This window comes from Bombina bombina, chromosome 7 (genome assembly GCF_027579735.1).
Source record: "Bombina bombina isolate aBomBom1 chromosome 7, aBomBom1.pri, whole genome shotgun sequence".
NCBI classification, from domain to species: domain Eukaryota; kingdom Metazoa; phylum Chordata; class Amphibia; order Anura; family Bombinatoridae; genus Bombina; species Bombina bombina.
In genome coordinates, this window is record NC_069505.1 from 361613272 (window position 1) to 361638087 (window position 24816).

The 24816-nt window shown below is 39.5% G+C and overlaps 1 protein-coding gene across 1 annotated transcript in view; it reads right to left on the reverse strand.

Moving 5' to 3' along the window:
* ACAD9 (acyl-CoA dehydrogenase family member 9) overlaps positions 1–24816 on the reverse strand; it is an 816466-nt gene that overhangs the window by 404814 nt on the left and 386836 nt on the right. The window contains exon 7 of the mRNA XM_053721049.1: positions 6435–6609. Coding sequence (XP_053577024.1) covers positions 6435–6609 — 175 coding nt within the window. The remainder of the gene's footprint in view (positions 1–6434; positions 6610–24816) is intronic.

A 24816-nucleotide genomic window follows, 5' to 3' on the forward strand; every position in this document is an offset into this window, starting at 1 on the left:
CCTCCATATAGACCTAAAACCCCTCTATCTCTCTAAAGAATCAAATGAACATCTTAATTATTCCATCACCTCCAGAAGAAGAAAAACATAATTTATGTAAGAACTTACCTGATAAATTCATTTCTTTCATATTAGCAAGAGTCCATGAGCTAGTGACGTATGGGATATACATTCCTACCAGGAGGGGCAAAGTTTCCCAAACCTCAAAATGCCTATAAAAACACCCCTCACCACACCCACAATTCAGTTCGAATAGCCAAGAAGTGGGGTGATAAGAAAGGAGCGAAAGCATAAAAAATACGGAATTGGAATAATTGTGCTTTATACAAAAAAATCATAACCACCACAAAAAGGGTGGGTCTCATGGACTCTTGCTAATATGAAAGAAATGAATTTATCAGGTAAGTTCTTACATAAATTATGTTTTCTTTCATGTAATTAGCAAGAGTCCATGAGCTAGTGACGTATGGGATAGCAGATACCCAAGATGTGGAACTTCCACGCAAGAGTCACTAGAGAGGGAGGGATAAAATAAAGACAGCCAATTCCGCTGAAAAAATAATCCACAACCCAAATCAAAAGTTTTAATCCAAATAACGAAAAAAAACTGAAATCATAAGCAGAAGAATCAAACTAAAAACAGCTGCCTGAAGTACTTTTCTACCAAAAACTGCTTCAGAAGAAGAGAAAACATCAAAATGGTAGAATTTAGTAAAAGTATGCAAAGAAGACCAAGTTGCTGCTTTGCAAATCTGATCAACAGAAGCTTCATTCCTAAAAGCCCAGGAAGTAGAAACTGACCTAGTAGAATGAGCCGTAATCCTTTGAGGCGGGGACTTCCCCGACTCCACATAAGCATGATGAATCAAAGACTTTAACCAAGACGCCAAAGAAATGGCAGAAGCTTTCTGACCTTTCCTGGAACCAGAAAAGATAACAAATAGACTAGAAGTTTTTCTAAAATCTTTAGTAGCTTCAACATAATATTTCAAAGCTCTTACTACATCCAAAGAATGTAAAGATCTCTTCTTTGAATTCTTAGGATTAGGGCACAATGAAGGGACAACAATTTCTCTACTAATGTTGTTAGAATTCACAACCTTAGGTAAAAATTGAAATGAAGTCCGCAACACCGCCTTATCCTGATGAAAAATCAGAAAAGGAGATTCACAAGAAAGAGCAGATAACTCAGAAACTCTTCTAGCAGAAGAGATGGCCAAAAGGAACAAAACTTTCCAAGAAAGTAATTTAATATCCAGAGAATGCATAGGATCAAACGGAGGAGCCTGTAAAGCCCTCAGAACCAAATTAAGACTCCAAGGAGGAGAGATTGACTTAATGACAGGCTTGATACGAACCAAAGCCTGCACAAAACAATGAATATCAGGAAGATTAGCAATCTTTCTGTGAAAAAGAACAGAAAGAGCAGAGATTTGTCCTTTCAAAAAACTTGCAGATAAACCTTTATCCAAACCATCCTGAAGAAACTGTAAAATTCTAGGAATTCTAAAAGAATGCCAGGAAAACTTATGAGAAGAACACCAAGAAATGTAAGTCTTCCAGACTCGATAATAAATCTTCCTAGACACAGATTTACGAGCCTGTAACATAGTATTAATTTCTGAGTCAGAGAAACCTCTATGACTAAGAATCAAGCGTTCAATTTCCATACCTTCAAATTTAATGATTTGAGATCCTGATGGAAAAATGGGCCTTGAGATAGAAGGTCTGGTCTTAACGGAAGTGTCCAAGGTTGGCAACTGGCCATCCGAATGAGATCCGCATACCAAAACCTTTGAGGCCACGCTGGAGCTACCAGCAGTACAGACGAACGTTCCATTAGAATTTTTGAAATCACTCTTGGAAGAAGAACTAGAGGCGGAAAAATATAAGCAGGTTGATAATTCCAAGGAAGCGACAACGCGTCCACTGCTTCCGCCTGAGGATCCCTGGATCTGGACAGATACCTGGGAAGTTTCTTGTTTAGATGAGAGACCATCAGATCTATTTCTGGAAGTCCCCAGATTTGAACAATCTGAAGAAATACCTCTGGGTGAAGAGACCATTCGCCCGGATGTAACGTCTGGCGACTGAGATAATCCGCTTCCCAATTGTCTACACCTGGGATGTGAACCGCAGAAATTAGACAGGAGCTGGATTCCGCCCATACAAGTATCCGAGATACTTCTTTCATAGCTTGAGGACTGTGAGTCCCACCTTGACGGTTGTGACATTGTCCGTCTGAAAACAAATAAACGAGTCTCTCTTCAGAAGAGGCTAGAACTGAAGAGCTCTGAAAATCGCACGGAGTTCCAAAATGTTGATTGGTAATCTCGCCTCCTGAGATTCCCAAACCCCCTGCGCTGTCAGAGATCCCCATACAGCTCCCCAACCTGAAAGACTCGCATCTGTTGAGATCACAGTCCAGGTTGGGCGAACAAAAGAGGCCCCTTGAATTAAACGATGGTGATCCAACCACCAAGTCAGAGAAGACCGAACATTGGGATTTAAGGATATTATTTGTGATATCCTTGTATAATCCCTGCACCACTGGTTCAGCATACAAAGCTGAAGAGGTCTCATGTGAAAACGAGCAAAGGGGATCGCGTCCGATGCAGCAGTCATGAGACCTAGAATTTCCATGCAAAAAGCTACCGAAGGGAATGATTGAGACTGAAGGGTTTGACAAGCTGAAACCAACTTCAGACGTCTCTTTTCTGTTAGAGACAAAGTCATGGAAACTGAATCTATTTGAAAGCCCAAAAAGGTTACCTTTGTCTGGGGAATCAAAGAACTCTTTGGTAAATTGATCCTCCAACCATGTTTTTGAAGAAACAACACAAGTTGATTCGTATGAGATTCTGCAGAATGTAAAGACTGAGCAAGTACCAAGATATCGTCCAAATAAGGAAATACCGCAATACCCTGTTCTCTGATTAGAGAGAAGGGCACCGAGAACCTTTGAAAAGATCCTTGGAGCTGTTGCTAGGCCAAACAGAAGGGCAAGAAACTGGTAATGCCTGTCTAGAAAAGAGAATCTCAGAAACTGATAGTGATCTGGATGAATCGGAATATGAAGATATGCATCCTGTAAATCTATTGTGGACATATAATGCTCTTGCTGAACAAAAGGCAGATTAGTCCTTATAGTCACCATTTTGAATGTTGGTATTCTTACATAACGATTCAATATTTTTAGATCCAGAACTGGTCTGAAGGAATTCTCCTTCTTTGGTACAATGAATAGATTTGAGTAAAACCCCAGACCCCGTTCCAGAACTGGAACTGGTACAATTACCCCAGCCAACTCTAGATCTGAAACACATTTCAGAAATGCCTGAGCCTTCACTGGGTTTACTGGAATGCGAGAGAGAAAAAATCTTCTCACAGGAGGTCTTATCTTGAAACCTATTCTGTATCCTTGAGAAACAATGTTCTGAATCCAAAGACTGTGAATCGAATTGATCCAAATATCTTTGAAAAATCGTAACCTGCCCCCTACCAGCTGTGCTGGAATGAGGGCCGCACCTTCATGCGGATTTAGGAGCTGGTTTTGACTTTCTGAAAGGCTTGGATTTATTCCAGACTGGAGGTTTCCAAATGGAAACCGTTCCTTTAGGGGAAGGGTCAGGCTTCTGTTCTTTATTCTGACGAAAGGAACGAAAACAATTAGCAGCCCTGTATTTACCTTTAGATTTTTTGTCCTGAGGCAAAAAGGTTCCTTTCCCCCCAGTAACAGTTGAAATAATAGAATCCAACTGTGAACCAAATAATGTATTACCTTGGAAAGAAAGAGAAAGCAAAGTTGACTTAGAAGTCATATCTGCATTCCAAGATTTAAGCCATAAAGCTCTTCTAGCTAAGGTAGCTAAAGACATATACCTGACATCAATTCTAATGATATCAAAAATGGCATCACAAATAAAGTTATTAGCATGTTGAAGAAGTTTAACAATGCTATAAGCATTATGGTCTGACACTTGTTGCGCTAAAGCCTCCAACCAGAAAGTTGAAGCTGCAGCAACATCAGCCAAAGAAATAGCAGGTCTAAGAAGATTACCTGAACATAAATAAGCTCTCCTTAGAAAGGATTCAATCTTCCTGTCTAAAGGATCCTTAAAGGAAGTACTATCCGCCGTAGGAATAGTAGTACACTTAGCAAGAGTAGAAATAGCCCCATCAACTTTAGGGATTTTATCCCAAAACTCGAATCTATCAGATGGCACAGGGTACAATTTCCTAAACCTTTGAAAAGGAGTAAATGAAGTACCCAGACTATTCCATTCCCTAGAAATTACTTCTGAAATAGCATCAGGAACTGGAAAAACTTCAGGAATAACTACATGAGGTTTGAAAACCGAATTTAAACACTTAGTAGATTTAGTATCAAGAGGACTAGACTCCTCCATATCTAATACAATTAACATTTCTTTAAGTAAAGAACAAATAAACTCCATCTTAAATAAATATGAAGATTTATCAGTGTCAATATCTGAAGCAGAATCTTCTGAACCAGATAGATCCTCATCAGAAACAGATAAGTTAAAATGATGACGGTCACTTAAAAATTCATCTGAAATATGAGAAGTTTTAAAAGACCTTTTACGTTTACTGGAAGGAGGAATAACAGACAGAGCCTTCCTAATAGATTTAGAAACAAATTATTTAACATTAACAGGGACATCCTGAACATTAGATGTTGAAGGAACAACAACAGGTAATGGATTATTACTAATGGAAATACAATCTGCATTAGAAAGTTTATCATGACATTTATCACAAACAACAGCTGGAGGAACAGTTACCAAAAGTTTACAACAGATGTACTTAACTTTGGTAGAACCAGCATCAGGCAGCGTCTTTCCAGAAGTAGATTCTGATCCAGGGTCATGTTGAGACATCTTGCAATATGTAATATAAAAAACAACATATAAAGCAAAATTATCAAATTCCTTAAATGACAGTTTCAGGAATGGGAAAAAATGCCAAATGAACAAGCCTCTAGCAACCAGAAGCAATGAAAAATGAGACTGAAATAATGTGAAAAAAAAGGTGGAGACAAGAATGATGCCCACATTTTTTGGCGCCAAGAATGACGCCCACATTATTGGCGCCAAGTACAACGCCTATATTTTTTGGCGCCAAGTATGACGCCACATCCTGTGACGCCGAAAAAAACAACGCCCACAATTTTGGCGCAAAAAACGTCTGAACGTCAAATATGACGCAACCATACGCAAACTTCCGGCGTCAATTAGGGCGCCGGAAATGACAAAATTTTTGCGCCAAAAAAGTCCGCGCCAAGAATGACGCAATAAATTGAAGCATTTTCAGCCCCCGCGAGCCTAACAGCCCACAGGGAAAAAAAGTCAATTGAAAAAAATTCTTTAAGGTAAGAAAAAAATATTTCATATGCATTCTCCCAAATAATGAAACTGACTGTCTGAAATAAGGAATACTGATTATCCTGAATCAAGGCAAATATAAGTTTAAACACATATATTTAGAACTTTACATATAAAGTGCCCAACCATAGCTTAGAGTGTCATAAAAAATAAGACTTACTTACCCTAAGACACTCATCTACATATAGTAGACAGCCAAACCAGTACTGAAACGAGAATCAGTAGAGCTAATGGTATATAAGAGTATATCGTCGATCTGAAAAGGGAGGTAAGAGATGAATCTCTACGACCGATAACAGAGAACCTATGAAATAGATCCCGTAGAAGGAGACCATTGACTTCAAATAGGCAATACTCTCTTCACATCCCTCTGACATTCACTGCACTCTGAGAGGAAAACCGGGCTCCAGCCTGCTGCGAAGCGCATATCAACGTAGAATCTAGCACAAACTTACTTCACCACCTCCATGGGAGGCAAAGTTTGTAAAACTGAATTGTGGGTGTGGTGAGGGGTGTATTTATAGGCATTTTGAGGTTTGGGAAACTTTGTCCCTCCTGGTAGGAATGTATATCCCATACGTCACTAGCTCATGGACTCTTGCTAATTACATGAAAGAAAGTAAAGATTGAGGTACCTGTGAGGAGGGAGGGGTTTTGGATTTTTTGCCTCCTTCTAGTGGTAAGGAAGAGCAATTCCCAGGAGTAATGGATTGCGGACTCTCACCACCTTTATGAAAAATGTATTTTTCCTTGTTATTCTATTGTGAATGCACAAGTACTATCTTAAATATTGCCATATTTGAGTGTTACATTATTGGACCTATTGCTCCTTTTTCACTAAAGAAATAAAAGGACAAGCTACAAACTCAAGATATATAGAACATTTACCATAATTTTTTTCTTTTTATTTAAATGTTATTTATTTTATTTTGAAATAAGTCTTATGTTAATTGTAAGCATCTTACAACAGATTGCCAAAAAATTATAAATTGCATGTACAATGTATAAAAATACAAATATTTTGCTTACTATTAGATCCCCGGATTCCTAACTTATCTTCTGGTTTTCCATGCGTTACTCCACCAAATGCCCTTTCAACAATGAAAGCAGTTATTTTATCCTTTGTTGTACCATCTTTGTCAACAACTTCTGTCCTGGCAAACACAGTAAATATGTCAGCCAATCCACCATTGGATATCCAAATCTGCAAAGAAGATATCACAATCAAATCAAAACTGAAATAGTAACGTGCGACTGACCAGACAATAAAAGTCAAATTATAGCTATTTTTGTCAATAAAAAGGAGATACAATAAATAACTCATGAGCCTTTTCATTATGTCCCTAGACTGCAGAATAATGCTTTTGCTAACAAAATGACAGTTTTAAATCCTTTTAAAATATGTATTTTTATGCAGATCTTTTGCAATGAAGTGATTAATTTCTGATGCATATTAAAAAATACATTAAGCTCCCTTTAAGTGAATTCTCCAGTTCCTACTTACTTAGATCATTCCCTACAATCTGGAGAGCTCTAGAAAATGGAGAGTTGCCTGAATCTTGAGTCAGTCTGGATATCTAGGTAATTAGAAATGGGGATAGAACAGGAAACTTCTAGAAGGCGACCATATTAGGTAACAACACCGAATGCTGGAGCTAAATTGATCTTTATCTGCATATATTTAGGTATTTGAGCCTTCAGTCAAATGCCTCAGCAGATACTGTTTCTTTAAGTATCACTGAAAGCATACAGTATTTTTTCTTCTCTAGGGTTATTTCTGTGGCCTTGGCTAAAGGTGTGTGTGTGTGGGGGGGGGCATCAATTCAAACTCCACTTGACGGTTACACTCCTGGACACATTATATAGATATATATAGATATATATATATATATATATATATATATACATACATACATACATATATACATACACACTATATATATATATATATATATATATATATATATATATATATATATATATATATATATATATATATACACACATATACACACATATACACACATACATAAAATACAGATGGAGTCCAGCACTAACACCAGGCTTATTTTCAGATTGTGTGCCAGTCACAGTGGAGTATCTGTTTTACTCCAAGTAATTACAGTCCATGCAAAAGGTTGTAACAGCACCACAATAGTTTCAGGTGAGAATTTCTTTATTCAGAGGATACAAAACCTCAAACAGGTACAACGTTAAGTAACGTTGGCTAACTGTATGTCCCATTTGTGTAAAATGGGCAGAGAATGGCAGGGTCATGTCTTTAGATCTAATAGAGGTTTTATTTTGGCAGAACCTATCCCTGACAGCCTGGGTGGTCTCGCCAATATAACATAGCCCACACTTAAGTAGGTAAATGGCATATTCTGTATGTCAGGTATAGAGGCCATTAATTCTGAGTTGCTTCCTTTTATCATTTTGTGCTAGGTATGTACCCCTAATAATGGAATTGCACTGTACACAATGGAGGCAGGGGTAACATCCCTTATTAGGAGTAGTAAGATAGTTAATAGATGCTGGTTTAGTGGTACCAACATCAGATCTTACCACATTGTCTCTAAGATTCTTTATCCTGTGGTATGATGGCATAGGTGGCAATTGGAATGACTCTACATTCTTGTCAAATTATATTGTCACATTTTTTTTTTTTTTAAATTTCAGACACCAATGAATTTTTACAAAAATTGGAAAATATTGCAATTGAAGACTCCTATATAATTTTTTCCCTTGATCTTGTCAGTTTATATACATATATCCCCCATGAGGCCGGATTAAGTACTATTAGAGGCTTCCTGTGGGAAATAAACTATACACTTCACTGCAATGTGATTTTTTTTGATGATTTGTTGAGACTGGTTCTCTATTGTAATTATTTCCTTTTCCAGGATACCTACTATATGCTGAAAATAGGCACTGCATTGGGCTCCAATGTGGCCCCCTCATATGCCAATTTGTTTATGAGTGGTTTTAATAACAGATATATCTATGATAAATATTTATTTAAAAATGAGTGTAAGCTTTGGCTTCAATACATAGATGATATTGTTGACATATGGGTGGGGCACATTGGAATCCTTGTTTCACTTTGTAGAGGATATAAATTCCTCTATGTTAGGTTTAAAATTTACTAATAACCAAATGAAGTGCCGGGCATGGAAGGTTCCTCTGGGTTTAAATGCAGAATACGATTTAATTAATTATTAGGAATAGTTTGTCTTTCTAGTTTGTCTTTCTTTTCCCTTTTCTTCCTCTCCCCCCCACCCACCTTTTCCCCCCTCATTTCTCATTTCTTTCCATCCCCTTCCTTTCACCCCTCCTTAACCGTCCCCTTCCCCCTTCTCCCCCTTTTTCTTTCTTTTTCTATCTCGTTCTGTTGACCCATAACACACAATATATTATCTTTCATATTTAATATGAAGTGTATAAATGACATTCATTTTACTATTTATCATGTGCCATATCATGTATTGTTCATTTTCAGATTGCATCTCTGATATTAGTATACTTCTCTTGTGATGTTTTACTTGACATTTGACTATTTGCACAGCTATCATTGTAGAATATCTTACATCTTTTGCAGTTGAGAGTTTAATTTATTGTGTAATGCTACTTACCTATTCAATGTCATAATAGCATTGAGACACGATGCAGGTACGTTTAGTTACGTCACTGAAAAACAAAATTTATGCTTACCTGATAAATTTATTTCTCTTGTGGTGTATCCAGTCCACAGGTTCATCCATTACTTGTGGGATATTCTCCTTCCCAACAGGAAGCTGCAAGAGGACACCCACAGCAGAGCTGTCTATATAGCTCCTCCCCTAACTGCCACCCCCAGTCATTCGACCAAAGACAAGCAAGAAAAAAGGAGAAACTATAGGGTGCAGTGGTGACTGTAGTTTAAAAATAAAAAAACACCTGCCTTAAAATGACAGGGCGGGCCGTGGACTGGATACACCACAAGAGAAATAAATGTATCAGGTAAGTATAAATTTTGTTTTCTCTTGTAAAGGTGTATCCAGTCCACGGGTTCATCCATTACTTGTGGGATACTAATACCAAAGCTTTAGGACAGGGATGAAGGGAGGGACAAGGCAGGCACTTAAATGGAAGGCACCACTGCCTGTAAGACCTTTCTCCAAAAATAGCCTCCGAGGAAGCAAAAGTATCAAATTTGTAGAGTTTAGAAAAAGTATGAAGCGAAGACCAAGTTGCCGCCTTACAAATCTGTTCAACAGAGGCCTCATTTTTAAAAGCCCATGTGGAAGCCACCGCTCTAGTGGAATGAGCTGTAATTCTTTCAGGAGGCTGCTGGCCAGAAGTCTCATAAGCTAAACGGATTATGCTTCTCAGCCAAAAAGAAAGAGAAGTTGACTAAGCCTTTTGGCCTCTCCTCTGTCCAGAGTAGACAACAAACAAAGCAGATGTTAGACGAAAATCCTTCGTAGCTTGTAAATAAAACTTTCAAGCATGAACTACATCAAGATTGTGTAATAGACGTTCATTCTTAGAGGAAGGATTAGGACATAATGAAGGAACAACGATCTCCTGATTAATATTCTTATTAGATACCACATTAGGAAGAAACCCAGGTTTGGTACGTAAAACTACCTTATCTGCATGGAAAATCAGATAAGGGGAAATCACACTGTAAAGCAGATAACTCCGACACTCTTCGAGCCGAGGAGATAGCTACTAAAAACAGAACTTTCCAAGATAAAAGTTTAATATCTATGGAATGCAAAGGTTCAAATGGAACCCCTTGAAGAACTTTAAGAACTAAATTTAAACTCCATGGCGGAGCAACAGGTTTAAACACAGGCTTGATTCTAACCAAAGCCTGATAAAACGCCCGGACATCTGGAACCTCAGCCAGACGTCTGTGCAAAAGAATAGACAGAGCAGAAATCTGTCCCTTTAGGGAACTAGCTGACAATCCCTTCTCCAATCCTTCTTGGAGAAAGGATAATATCCTAGGAATCCTGACTTTACCCCATGAGTAACCCTTGGATTCACACCAATGAAGATATTTACACCATATCTTATGATAGATTTTCCTAGTGACAGGCTTTCGAGCCTGAATTAAGGTATCAATGACTGACTCGGAAAAACCACGCTTTGATAGAATCAAGCGTTCAATCTCCAAGCAGTCAGACGCAGAGAAATTAGATTTGGATGTTTGAAGGGACCTTGAAGTAGAAGGTCCTGCCTTAGCGGCAGAGTCCATGGTGGAAAGGATGACATGTCTGTGGTGACATTTTATCACTGGAATATTCACTTAGCTGTTATTGGGATCCCTTCCCCCAGGTACACCTTTCTCTCTGAACTATAGACACTCCCATTGGTCTTTTTGAGTGGCATTTGATAAGCCACTCCCTTTTGAATTGGGTTATAAAATATTGTAACACCAGAGCCTCTGCCTCTTTTTTTGTATCCTGGGCATGCTGTAAAGATGGATGATGTTGGACACAGAGAATCTGGCTAAGTATTTCTGGGATAATATTCTGTGTAGCACAATTGGGGTTAGTTTAGAAAAGTTGCCCTGTATCTTAAAATGTGAACTGTATCTGTAAAATAGATTGATATATATATACCTGTAAATATTTATCTTATTATTAACATATATTGATTCCTAAATAAACTGTTTGACAAATAATGGAGGATCCTCATATAGTTTATTTTCACAATTTATCTGTGTTGGTTTTAGTGGTTTCATCATAGAGATTTAGTATATTATATTTAGTAGAAAGTAGAGATATTTTAAATTAATAGATAACCACATTTTGGCGGCCATGAAGTTGTAGACGAATCCATATGCCATTTAGTTTTGCAGGAATCAAATGAATGTTGATTTATTTTAAATTTAACTGCAGTAAATGTAGATTTTGGTGTTTTATAGCAAAGTCTTTGTATGTAGTACTTTATTTAAAAAGCGCAAATAGTGGTTGGTTTCAAAGGCCTGTTTGTTTCTCAAGAAAAGCATGGCTTTAAAAAACCTGTATTTCTGGTCTGTATAAATTTGCATTTTGCATAGGGGAAGGCCTGTTTTGTAGCCTGCTAAATCTTAAATAACCCCCACAGCGTCTCTTTGTGTTGAAAAGAGATTTTAAAAAAAAAGCATGTGATAAGAGGCAACCCTAAAAGGCTTAGAAATCAGCATATGAGCCTACCTATGTTTGGCTTCAACTTAGAATACCAAGAGAAAAAAGCAGGTTTGATGATGGAAGTAAATTGTGAAGTTGATTATACTAGACTGTCCCTTTAACTCTTGTATATTTCTTGTTTTTGGAAACTGGATACTTTTATTGTTGAGCCAGTTTTCTATCAGTTTTCTAATGAATTTTAGAGACATGTGTTGTGTTGGTCCCATCTAAATGTTTTTACAAACAAAAGCTTTACAGTACTATGTAATAGCTGCCAACAGTAAGTTTTTTTTTTATTTATTTCTTTTTACAAAGGATTCATTTCTGTGCATGTGTTACACCCAGAGCTGTAGCTTGCCCTATACATAAATTTAATTCTGAATTGTATGGGAAATTGTGTAGAATTTAAAGTTAAGAAATTACGCTTTAATTAAGCTTTGTTTTGGGTAACAAAGTTAAAAAATTGCATTTCCTGTGTTTGGAGCAGATCCTGGAACCAAAACTACAGTTGAAATTAGCATTTAGAAGAATCTTCCTGTACTTAAAATATTTTTATAATTTTTCCTCAATTTGGGAAAATATCAGTAAAAAGGATTCCTTGCTTTGCTTTGTTCATTTATTTTATTTAGGTTAGTATTATTGATGGTTTACATCTTTTAAAAGAGAACAATATTTAATTTTTTAATTTTGTTCTGCTTAATTTCTGTTTAGTCTGGTTTTTCATTGCCCTATAGAGATGATAATTCCTTGCATTTGGTGCAGTTAAAATAGTCTGGCAAACTATGCTGTGAGAGACACACTATTCTAAGTCTGTTCCCCAGATTTAAAATAAAGAATAATCAGCAGTGGTTAGAAAAACTAAATTTAACTATATTACCACCTCTGCTGGAATGCTGACCTGCTTATAACAGATCTAATTCCTACCCTTCTACATGGCTTAACTGCTATGTCCTTTGTTGTGTAAAATTAGCATCTCAATGGTATCTTGTACATCCTGTGTTAACATTTAAAAAAAAAAAAAAAACTGCTATGCTGTGAGAGACACACTATTCTAGTATATAATATATATAGATTTTTTTTTTTATTATTATTATTTTAGTTCTAACGGCTATCTGTTAAAAATGTCTGGAAAAAACTATATTTCACAGGAAATCTGTGATTACTTTAACAATTACATTCATAAATATAATGGTCCATTCCTCATCTCAGAAGCTAAAAACAACAAGTGTGAAAGTGTTTTAGATATACTAACACAGGTATTAACTCTTAAAAAGATGAATAATAATAAAAGAAAATGTATGATAGCACAGGCAGTGATTTCAACTATAAAGAGATTAACGGACATTATTGGAGAACTTACAGAGCAAAATAAAGACCTTAAATTAAAGTTAGATAACACACAGACTGACAGAGATTGTATTAAGCTTTCTGCTTTAACTAACACCATACAGATCAGTAAATTACAACGAAAATTAAAATCAACAGAACACATCAGTAACGAATACTCAAACAAAATTACTGAGTTACAGATGAAAATTGAACAAAAAGAAAAAATAATTAGTGATATTTCTGGGAACAATGCAGATAGTGATAACTTACTGCCACAAAGGAAAGAGCCAAAACAATTAGTAAAACAAGATAAAATGCAAATGGGCCCCACTAAAAACCCCAGTTCTGTTCCAATTGCCCCTGTCATAATTTCTGAGAATTTTAACAACCTGAAAGTTCCTACAGGTTTTTCAAATCAGACTAGGCCAATGACTGTAGCAGATAAAGACATTTTTAAGAAATGGTGGGGCACAATCCCCACAAACAGCTTTAATAACTTTTCACATTGGTTTCACAAGGGGGCTGAAAAAGCCATAAAATTAGGTATGAGCATGCCGGAATGGACCGAATTGCTTCAAGATGCCATGGGCCCCTATGCCAACAGGTTATTAGGATTTAATTCAAGTATATGTGATCAGGCTGGCAGGATAGCTAAAACCTTTTTCAATTTTACTAGTCTAGAGAAAGAGATTAGTGAAATTACCATGAGACCACTAGATGGGCCATTTGAAGTAGCAAAAAGAGTTTTATTTTGGTGTGTGCTGCGCCAGCCACAGACCCAAATGGTCTGGGGGTCACCAGCTCACATACAGAGGGTACTTGAAGCTCTCCCCAGAAAATGTCAGGAGTTTGTAAAGCTGTATGATCCAAACTCCACAAACCTACATATGGTGCTCACTAGAGCTGAGAAGTGGTGGAATTATCACCCATACACCATTAAGGCAAATTCTGCAGTGAAGCAGTCAATGGAGAATAATCTGAATATTCACAGGCAGGAATCAGAGAGGGGTAATAGAAGGAATGTTTGTGGATATCAGAATAGTAGAGCATCAAATACAGAAAACTGGAGAGACAGGAATTTAAATGGCGATATTAACAGAGGAGAAAATTGGAGGCTGAGGTCAAATGAGATAAACAATAAGGCCAACTTAAGTTATTGGGAACTCAAACAAAAAAACAGGAGAATGAGAGATCAAATTGGGTTTCTAAAGAAGCAACTGACAGAGCTGGAGGGCTCAAATTAAATCATTCATTTTTTTTTTTTATAAGCATATTTGTTTGCAGTACATTTGTATCGTGTAATGTGTACTTTAGTTTTAAGTTCAATTAATAATTTTAAGTGTTTTTCATTATTAAGTTTTAAATGCCAATATTAAGAATGTATAGTTAATTGATGCATTCTCTTTCTAAAAAAACAATAACAGATACCTCCATTGTGATTAGTTTTGGGAGGCCACATGCAATACCATTTCTATGTAAACTGTCTGAAGTCTTATCTTGCAGGAAGAAAACCAATGAAGATAGAAGGCTTCTCACCTTTCCTTCCAGTTTTTCCCCAATAACACATATTATAGATTGTTGTTTTTCAGGTGTCTTCGGGACTGATCTTACCATGAAGCTATGATGGTGGCGTTGGACAAATTAAATAAGTATAATGTATCACAATGGAGATGTAAAATGGTGCATTAGGCCAAAATAATTATATATATATATATATATATAGCATAAAGAGGTAAATAATCATATAAATCAAGCAACATAAGTTAAGTAAGGGTGCGAGTGGGATGATGCAATAACAGAGGCACTTTCCAACTTGAAGTTAATAACTGTGAATGTGGTTTCTACTGCAGATGGAGTGTTGTAGTGTGAAGTAAATATATGCCCGGTTTTAATCTTTTTTTCATTCCTTTGAGGGTCTTGGAAAAAAACAAAGTGGTTCAAAGAGAGAGATTTGGTAAAGCAAAAGCAAGGACCAGATGCCAAAAGATGACAACAAAGAACTTCAGTGAACCATTTGTTTTACAGGCACAATTCACACTTTCTTAATAAAGATTTTACTACACACATACCCATCTAGTGTACCCACACTCACACACTCATACATGAACTTTTCCCAATATTTAAGACCATTGTATAAATGTTGCTAATGGGGTTTAGCATAGGATTTTGTGTTTCTATGTATAATTTTAAATTATTTTTTCTAATGAATTGTATAAAGTTAGATTAGGAATTGACAGTCCTAGGAAAGTACAGAAGAGCTCATATCGCCGAGGGAATTATTCCGAAGGGATGGTGGGAGAATTTCTCCTGTAAGGTTTTCGCTCCCACTGTGTTCTTCTGTACTAGTGGGGATAACTAGAAAACGGGGCAACATAGGAGAAGAAAAAGTGAGGGAATGTGGTGACATTTTATCACTGGAATATTCACTTAGCTGTTATTGGGATCCCTTCCCCCAGGTACACCTTTCTCTCTGAACTATAGACACTCCCATTGGTCTTTTTGAGTGGCATTTGATAAGCCACTCCCTTTTGAATTGGGTTATAAAATATTGTAACACCAGAGCCTCTGCCTCTTTTTTTGTATCCTGGTCATGCTGTAAAGATGGATGATGTTGGACACAGAGAATCTGGCTAAGTATTTCTGGGATAATATTCTGTGTAGCACAATTGGGGTTAGTTTAGAAAAGTTGCCCTGTATCTTAAAATGTGGACTGTATCTGTAAAATAGATTGATATATATATACCTGTAAATATTTATCTTATTATTAACATATATTGATTCCTAAATAAACTGTTTGACAAATAATGGAGGATCCTCATATAGTTTATTTTCACAATTTATCTGTGTTGGTTTTAGTGGTTTCACCATAGAGATTTAGTATATTATATTTAGTAGAAAGTAGAGATATTTTAAATTAATAGATAACCACAATGTCCACCAGATCTGCATACCAAGTCCTACGTGGCCACGCAGGAGCTATCAAAATCACCGAAGCTCTCTCCTGCTTGATCTTAGCAATCAGACGAGGGAGCAGAGGAAATGGTGGAAACACATAAGCCAGACTGAAGGACCAAGGCGCTGCTAGAGCATCTATCAGCGTTGCCTTGGGATCCCTGGACCTGGACCCATAATGAGGAAGCTTGGCGTTCTGACGAGACGCCATGAGATCCAGTTCTGGTTTGCCCCATAGTTGAATCAACTGGGCAAATACCTCCCACTCCCCCAGATGAAAAGTCTGCCGACTTAGAAAATCCGCCTCCCAGTTCTCTACTCCTGGGATATGGATAGCTGAGAGATGGCAAGAGTGAACCTCTGCCCATATAATTATCCTTGAAACCTCCAACATTGCCAGGGGGCTCCTTGTTCCCCCCTGATGGTTGATATAGGCTATAGTCGTGATGTTGTCCGACTGAAATCTGATGAACCTGACCGCAGCTTGCTGAGGCCAAGCCTTAAGAGCATTGAATATCGCTCTTAGTTCCAGAATGTTTATCGGAAGGAGGGATTCCTCCTGAGTCCACGAACACTGAGCCTTCAGGGAGTTCCAGACTGCGCCCCAGCCCAGAAGGCTGGCATCTGTCGTCACTATAGTCCATTCTGGCCTGCGGAAACTCATTCTTCTGGACAGATTGACCCGAGATAGCCACCAGAGAAGAGAATCCCTGGTCTCTTGATCCAGATTTAGTAGAGGGGACAAATCTGTGTAATCCCCATTCCACTGATTGAGCATGCAAAGTTGCAGTGGTCTGAGATGTAGGCAAGCAAATGGAACTATGTCCATTGCCGCTACCATTAAGCCGATTACTTCCATACACTGAGCCACTGACGGCCGAGGAGTGGAATAAAGAGCACGGCAGGAAGTTAGAAGCTTTGACAACCTGACCTCTGTCAGAAAAATTTTCATTTCTACTGAATCTATCAGAGTTCCTAGTAAGGAAACTCTTGTCAGAGGGGAGAGAGAACTCTTTCCTTTGTTCACCTTCCACCCGTGAGACCTCAGGAATGCCAGAACAATGTCCGTATGGTACATGGCGATTTGAAAAGTCGATGCCTGTATCAGAATGTCGTCTAGATAAGGGGACACCGATATGCCCCGCGGTCTTAGAACCGCCAGAAGGGACCCTAGAACCTTTGTAAAGATTCTTGGTGCCGTGGCTAACCCAAAGGGAAGAGCCACAAACTGGTAATGCCCGTCTAGGAAGGCAAACCTGAGAAACTGATGATGATCTCTGTGTATCGGAATGTGTAGATAAGCATCCTTTAAGTCCACGGTAGTCATATATTGACCCTCCTGGATCATAGGTAGGATGGTTCGAATAGTCTCCATCTTGAAGGATGGGACCCTGAGAAATTTGTTTAGGATCTTGAGATCCAAGATTGGTCTGAAAGTTCCCTCTTTCTTGGGAACTATAAACAGATTTGAATAGAAGCCCTGCCCCTGTTCCTCCCTTGGAACTGGGTGGATCACTCCCATAACCAGTAGGTCTTGAACGCAACGTAAGAATGTCTCTCTCTTTATCTGGTTTGCAGATAGTTGTGAGAGATGAAATCTCCACTTTGGAGATGAAGCTTTGAAATCCAGAAGATATCCCTGGGAAACAATCTCCAGAGCCCAGGGATCCTGGACGTCTCTTGCCCAAGCCTGGGCGAAGAGAGAAAGTCTGCCCCCAACTAGATCCGGTCCCGGATCGGGGGCTACTCCTTCATGCTGTCTTAGAGGCAGCAGCAAGTTTTTTGGCCTGCTTCCCCTTGTTCCAAGCCTGGTTAGGTTTCCAGACTGGCTTGGACTGGGCAAAATTTCCCTCTTGTTTTGCAGTAGAGGAAGTTGAAGCTGCGCCACTCTTGAAGTTTCGAAAGGAACGAAAATTAGTCTGTTTGGTCCTTAATTTGTTGCACCTATCCTGGGGAAGGGCGTGACCTTTTCCTCCAGTAATATCAGAAATGATCTCCTTCAGTGCAGGCCCGAATACGGTCTGCCCTTTGAAGGGGATGTTGAGAAGCTTAGACTTTGAAGTAACGTCAGCTGACCAGGATTTAAGCCATAGCGCCCTACGCGCCTGAATGGCAAAACATGAATTCTTAGCCGTTAGCTTGGTTAAATGAAAAACGGCGTCAGAAATAAATGAATTGGCTAACTTAAGAGCTTTAAGCCTATCTAGGATATCATCCAACGGGGTCTCCACCTGTAGAGCCTCCTCAAGAGACTCGAACCAGAAAGCCGCTGCAGCAGTGACTGGGGCAATGCATGCAAGAGGCTAGAGAATAAAACCCTGTTGTATAAAGATTTTCTTAAGGAAACCCTCTAATTTTTTATCCATTGGATCTAGGAAAGCACAACTGTCCTCAACAGGGATAGTTGTACGCTAAGCTAGGGTAGAGACTGCTCCCTCCACCTTAGGGAACGTCTGCCACGAGTCCCGTGTTGCGGCATCTATAGGAAACATCTCTTTAAAAGCAGGAGGGGGAGAGAACGGTACACCTGGTCTATCCCATTCCTTAGTAATAATTTCTGAAATCCTCTTAGGGATTGGAAAAACGTCAGTGTAAACAGGCACTGCAAAGTATTTGTCCATTTTACACAATTTCTCTGGGACTGCAATGGTGTCACAGTCATCTAGAGTCGCTAAAACCTCCCTGAGCAACACGCGGAGGTGTTCAAGCTTAAATTTAAACGCTGTCATTTCAGAGTCAGACTGAAGTAACGCCTTCCCTGAATCAGAAATGTCACCCACAGATAGAAGCTCTCCTGCTTCGGCTTCTGCACATTGTGAGGGTATATCAGACATAGCTACTAAAGCGTCAGAAAGCTCTGTATTTGTTCTAGCCCCAGAGCTGTCTCACTTTCCTTGTAACCCTGGCAGTTTGGACAATACCTCTGTGAGGGTATGATTCATAACTACCGCCATGTCTTGTAAGGTAAACGCATTGGACGCGCTAGATGTACTTGGCGTCACTTGAGCGGGAGTTATAGGTTCTGACACGTGGGGAGAGCTAGATGGCATAACCTCCCTTATGTCAGTCTGAGAAACCTCTGGTGATAAATCTTTAAAAGCCATAATATGGTCTTTATAACTTATAGAAAGGTCAGTGCATTTGGTACACATTCTAAGAGGGGGTTCCACAATGGCTTCTAAACATAATGAACAAGGAGTTTCCTCTATGTCAGACATGTTTAACAAACTAGTAATGAGACCAGCAAACTTGGAAAACACTTTAATAAATGTGAAAAAGCAATTATACAAAAACGGTAGTGTGCCTTTAAGAGAAAAAACTACCCCATAAACTGCAAAACAGTGTTAAAAAGTAGTAAACTCTACAAAATTTTTACAGTGTGTATAAGGGACTAAAGCAGCATTGCACCCACTTGCAAATGGATGATTAACCCCTTAGGCCCCAAAACGGATTAGAAAAACGTTTAAACCTTTAACAAACGGTCAAACACACTGCCACAGCAGGAAAAAAAACCCTCTATAGTGGTCCTAGATGCCAGAGGACTCCTTTAGGGAAGCTGGATGTCTCAGTCTGAAAATCAACTGCGCATTTAGAGCGCAAAAATAGGCCCCTCCCACCATGCACTCAATGTCAGAGGGCCTTAAAAAAGTACTCCTAGGAGTAATCTAACTAGCCATGTGGAAAACTAGGCCCCAAATAAAGATTTATCACCCTCAGAAAAAAAACACGTTTTTCTATAAACCATGCAAACGTTTTTACACTAAGTAATATGAGAATTAACATGAATGTTACCCTTTTTTGCAAGCATGATCCCAGTCGTTGTTAAATCACTGTATCAGGTTTACCTCAAATATACCAGGCACTTGTCAGCATTTTCTAGACCTTATCATCTCTCTAGAAAAAAATATACTGAACATACCTCAAAGCAGGTAATCTGCAGACCGTCCCCCCCAACTGAAGTTTTCTTTCCATACTCTTCAGTTATGTGTGAGAACAGCAATGGACCTTAGTTACAAACCGCTAAGATCATCAAACCTCCAGGCAGAATTCTTCCTCCAATTTCTGCCTGAGAGTAAAACAGTACAACGCCGGTACCGTTTAAAAATAACAAACTCTTGATTGAAGGTAAAAACTACACTAAGTCACCACATATCTCTTGATACTTCCTTTCTTGTCGAGAGCTGCAAGAGAATGACTGGGGGTGGCAGTAAGGGGAGGAGCTATATAGACAGCTCTGCTGTGGGTGTCCTCTTGCAGCTTCCTGTTGGGAAAGAGAATATCCCACAAGTAATGGATGAACCCGTGGACTGGATACACCTTTACAAGTGAAAGTGTGGTTAACTTTTATCCAATGGGTATTGAGTACACCCTATTTAAATCAGTATGTGAATTACATTTTTCAGCAGTAGTGAGTATGGCAACCAGCCAAAACGCGTATACTTTCTATTCTCGTTCTTGTACCTGCGTCCCTCCATGGACATTTTAACATTTTGCCAATAAATGTTATGTTTTATATATATATGCTTGCTGTTTCAACCCTCCCTTTTTTTGGTTGGAGGTTTAAAATTTACCCTTACCTATTTATGTGAAGAAATACGTTTTTTGGATACCAAAGTATACAAACAGGGGAAGAGACTTATTACTGACCTATACGTAAAACCTACAGACAGAAACACTTTATTAATATATGACAGTTTTCATCCTGATAGTGAGTCCCAATCAATACCTAAAAGTTAGTTGTACGTACAAAAATAATTGTTTAAGATCAGAAAAGCTACCAGATAGGCTTCAGTCTATGGGTCAGAAGTTTGTTAAAAGAGGATATCTCGAAAAATGAATCGATCAAACTATTAACAACTTAGCTATTGATGAAGGTAGAGTAACACAACCATCTCACAATAATAAAAAATTGTAGACTGTTTTTCCCCCCCACAGAGTATAGGAATAAGAGTAGAGATATTTTTAAAATTGTCAGAAAACATTAGTACCTTTTGTCTAAATATAACCCTGATGTAGAGTCATTCCAATTACCACCTATGCCATCATACCGCAGGGTAAAGAATCAGAGACAATTTGGTAAGAGCTGATGTTGGTACTACTAAACCAGCATCTATTAACTATCTTACTACTCATAAAAACAGAATTTATGCTTACCTGATAAATTTATTTCTCTTGTGGTGTATCCAGTCCACGGATTCATCCTTTACTTGTGGGATATTCTCCTTCCCAACAGGAAGTGGCAAAAAGAGAGCACACATCAGAGCTGTCCATATAGCTCCCCCTCTAGCTCCACCCCCTAGTCATTCGACCGAAGGTTAGGAAGAAAAAGGAGAAACCATAGGGTGCCGTGGTGACTGTAGTTTAAAATTAAAAACCACCTGTCTTAAAATAACCGGGCGGGCCGTGGACGGGATACACCACAAGAGAAATAAATTTATCAGGTAAGCATAAATTCTGTTTTCTCTTGTAAGGTGTATCCAGTCCACGGATTCATCCTTTACTTGTGGGATACCAATACCAAAGCTTTAGGACACGGATGAAGGGAGGGAACAAGACAGGTACCTTAAACGGAAGGCACCACTGCTTGCAAAACCTTTCTCCCAAAAATAGCCTCCGAAGAAGCAAAAGTATCGAATTTGTAAAATTTGGAAAAAGTATGCAGCGAAGACCAAGTCGCTGCCTTACAAATCTGTTCAACAGAAGCCTCATTTTTAAAAGCCCATGTGGAAGCCACTGCTCTGGTAGAATGAGCAGTAATTGTTTCAGGAGGCTGCTGGCCAGCAGTCTCATAGGCCAAATGGATGATGCTCTTCAGCCAAAAGGAAAGAGAGGTAGCGGTCGCCTTCTGACCTCTCCTCTTACCAGAATAGATAACAAACAAACAAGTTGTTTGTCTGAAATCCTTAGTTGCTTGTAAATAGAACTTTAAAGCACGAACCACATCAAGATTGTGTAACAGACGTTCCTTCTTCGACAAAGGATTAGGACACAGAGAAGGAACAACAATTTCCTGGTTAATATTCTTATTAGATACAACTTTAGGAAGAAAACCGGGTTTGGTACGCAAAACTACCTTATCTGCATGGAACACCAGGTAAGGTGAATCACACTGTAAAGCAGATAACTCTGAAACTCTTCGAGCAGAAGAGATAGCTACCAAAAACAAAACTTTCCAAGATAAAAGCTTAATATCTATGGAATGTAAAGGTTCAAACGGAACCCCTTGCAGAACTGAAAGAACTAAATTCAGACTCCATGGCGGAGCCACAGGTCTATAAACAGGCTTGATTCTGACTAAAGCCTGACTAAACGCTTGAACGTCTGGTACCTCTGCCAGATGTTTGTGTAAAAGAATAGACAAAGCAAATATCTGTCCTTTTAAGGAACTAGCTGATAATCCTTTCTCCAATCCTTCTTGGAGAAAGGACAATATCCTGGGAATTCTAATCTTACTCCATGAGTAACCCTTGGATTCGCACCAAAAAAGATATTTTCGCCAAAACTTATGGTAGATTTTCCTGGTGACAGGCTTTCTAGCCTGAATCAGGGTATCAATAACCGACTCAGAGAAACCACGCTTTGATAAAATTAGGCGTTCAATCTCCAAGCAGTCAGACGCAGAGAAATTAGATTTGGATGTTTGAAAGGACCTTGTATTAGAAGGTCCTGCCTCATTGGTAGTGTCCATGGTGGAACAGATGACATGTCCACTAGGTCTGCATACCAGGTCCTGCGTGGCCACGCAGGCGCTATTAGAATCACCGAAGCCCTCTCCTGCTTGATTCTGGCAACCAGACGAGGGAGGAGAGGAAACGGTGGAAAAACATAGGCCAGATTGAAGGACCAAGGCTCTGCTAGAGCATCTATCAGCACCGCCTGGGGATCCCGGGATCTGGACCCGTAAAGAGGAAGCTTGGTGTTCTGACGGGACGCCATCAGATCCAATTCTGGAGTGCCCCATAGCTTAGTCAGCTGGGCAAATACCTCCGGGTGGAGTTCCCACTCCCCCTTGAGAAAAGTCTGACGACTTAGAAAATCCGCTTCCCAGTTGTCTACTCCTGGGATGTGAATTGCTGAGAGATGGCAGGAGTGATCCTCCGCCCACCTGATTATTTTGGTTACTTCTGTCATTGCTAGGGAACTCCTTGTTCCCCCTTGATGATTGACGTAAGCTACAGTCGTGATGTTGTCCGACTGAAATCTGATGAATTTGGCCGCAGCAAGCCATGCCTGGAGAGCGTTGAATATCGCCCTCAGTTCCAGAATGTTTATCGGGAGAAGAGCTTCTTCCCGAGACCATAAACCCTGAGCTGTCAGGGAGTCCCAGACTGCGCCCCAGCCCAACAGACTGGCGTCGGTCGTTACGATGATCCACTCTGGTCTGCGGAAACACATTCCCTGAGACAGGTGATCCTGAGACCACCACCAGAGAAGAGAATCTCTGGTCCCCTGGTCCAGCTGTATTTGAGGAGACAAATCTGCATAATCCCCATTCCACTGTTTGAGCATGCATAGTTGCAGTGGTCTGAGGTGTATCCGTGCAAAAGGGACTATGTCCATTGCCGCTACCATTAGCCCGATTGTCTCCATGCACTGAGCTACAGATGGCTGAGGAATGGCATGAAGGGCTCGGCAAGTGGTTAAGAGTTTTAACTTTCTGACCTCCGTCAGAAATATTTTCATTTCTACCGAGTCTATTAGAGTTCCTAGGAAGGAAACTCTTGTGAGGGGGGAGAGAGAACTCTTTTTGCTGTTCACCTTCCACCCGTGAGACCTCAGAAAGGCCAATACAATTTCCGTGTGAGACTTGGCTCTTTGGAAAGTCGATGCCTGAATTAAGATGTCGTCTAGATAAGGCGCCACTGCTATGCTCCGCGGTCTTAGAACCGCCAGGAGGGACCCTAGCACCTTTGTGAAAATTCTGGGAGAAGTGGCCAACCCGAAAGGAAGAGCCTGGTAATGCTTGTCCAGAAAAGCGAACCTGAGAAACTGCTGATGATCTTTGTGGATAGGAATGTGCAGATACGCATCCTTTAAATCCACGGTGGTCATATATTGACCCTCCTGGATCATTGGTAAGATTGTCCGAATGGTCTCCATCTTGAATGATGGAACTCTCAGGAATTTGTTTCGAATTTTTAGATCCAGGATTGGTCTGAAAGTTCCTTCTTTCTTTGGAACCACAAACAGGTTTGAGTAAAACCCCAGCCCTTATTCCGCAATTGGAACTGGGTGGATCACTCCCATTGTATGTAGGTCTTCTACACAGCGTAAGAACGCCTCTTTCTTTGTCTGGTCTGAAGACAGACGAGAAATGTGGAACCTTCCCCTTGGAGGGGAGTCCTTGAATTCTAGAAGATATCCCTGACATACAATCTCTAAGGCCCAGGGATCGTGTACATCTCTTGCCCATGCCTGAGCTAAGAGAGAGTCTGCCCCCTACTAGATCCGGTCCCGGATCTGGGGCTACCCCATCATGCTGTCTTGGAGGCAGCTGCATGCTTCTTGGCCTGTTTACCCTTGTTCCAGCCCTGGTAAGGTTTCCAGGCTGCCCTGGGTTGTGAAGTGTTACCCTCTTGCTTTGCAGCAGGGGAGGATGAAGCGAGACTGCTCCTGAAATTCCGAAAGGAACGAAAATTATTTTGTTTATTCTTTGTCTTGAAGGACTTGTCCTGGGGGAGAGCATGGCCTTTTCCCCCAGTGATTTCTGAAATAATCTCTTTCAATTCAGGCCCGAAGAGGGTCTTTCCTTTGAAAGGGATGTTCAATAATTTGGATTTTGACGACACATCGGCCGACCAGGACTTTAGCCATAGCGCCCTGCGCGCCAAAATGGCGAAATCAGAATTTTTTGCCGCTAACTTAGCTAGTTGGAAAGCGGCATCTGTGATAAAAGAATTAGCCAGCTTAAGAGCCTTAATTCTGTCCATAATGTCCTCATATGAGATCTCCATCTGGAGCGCATCTTC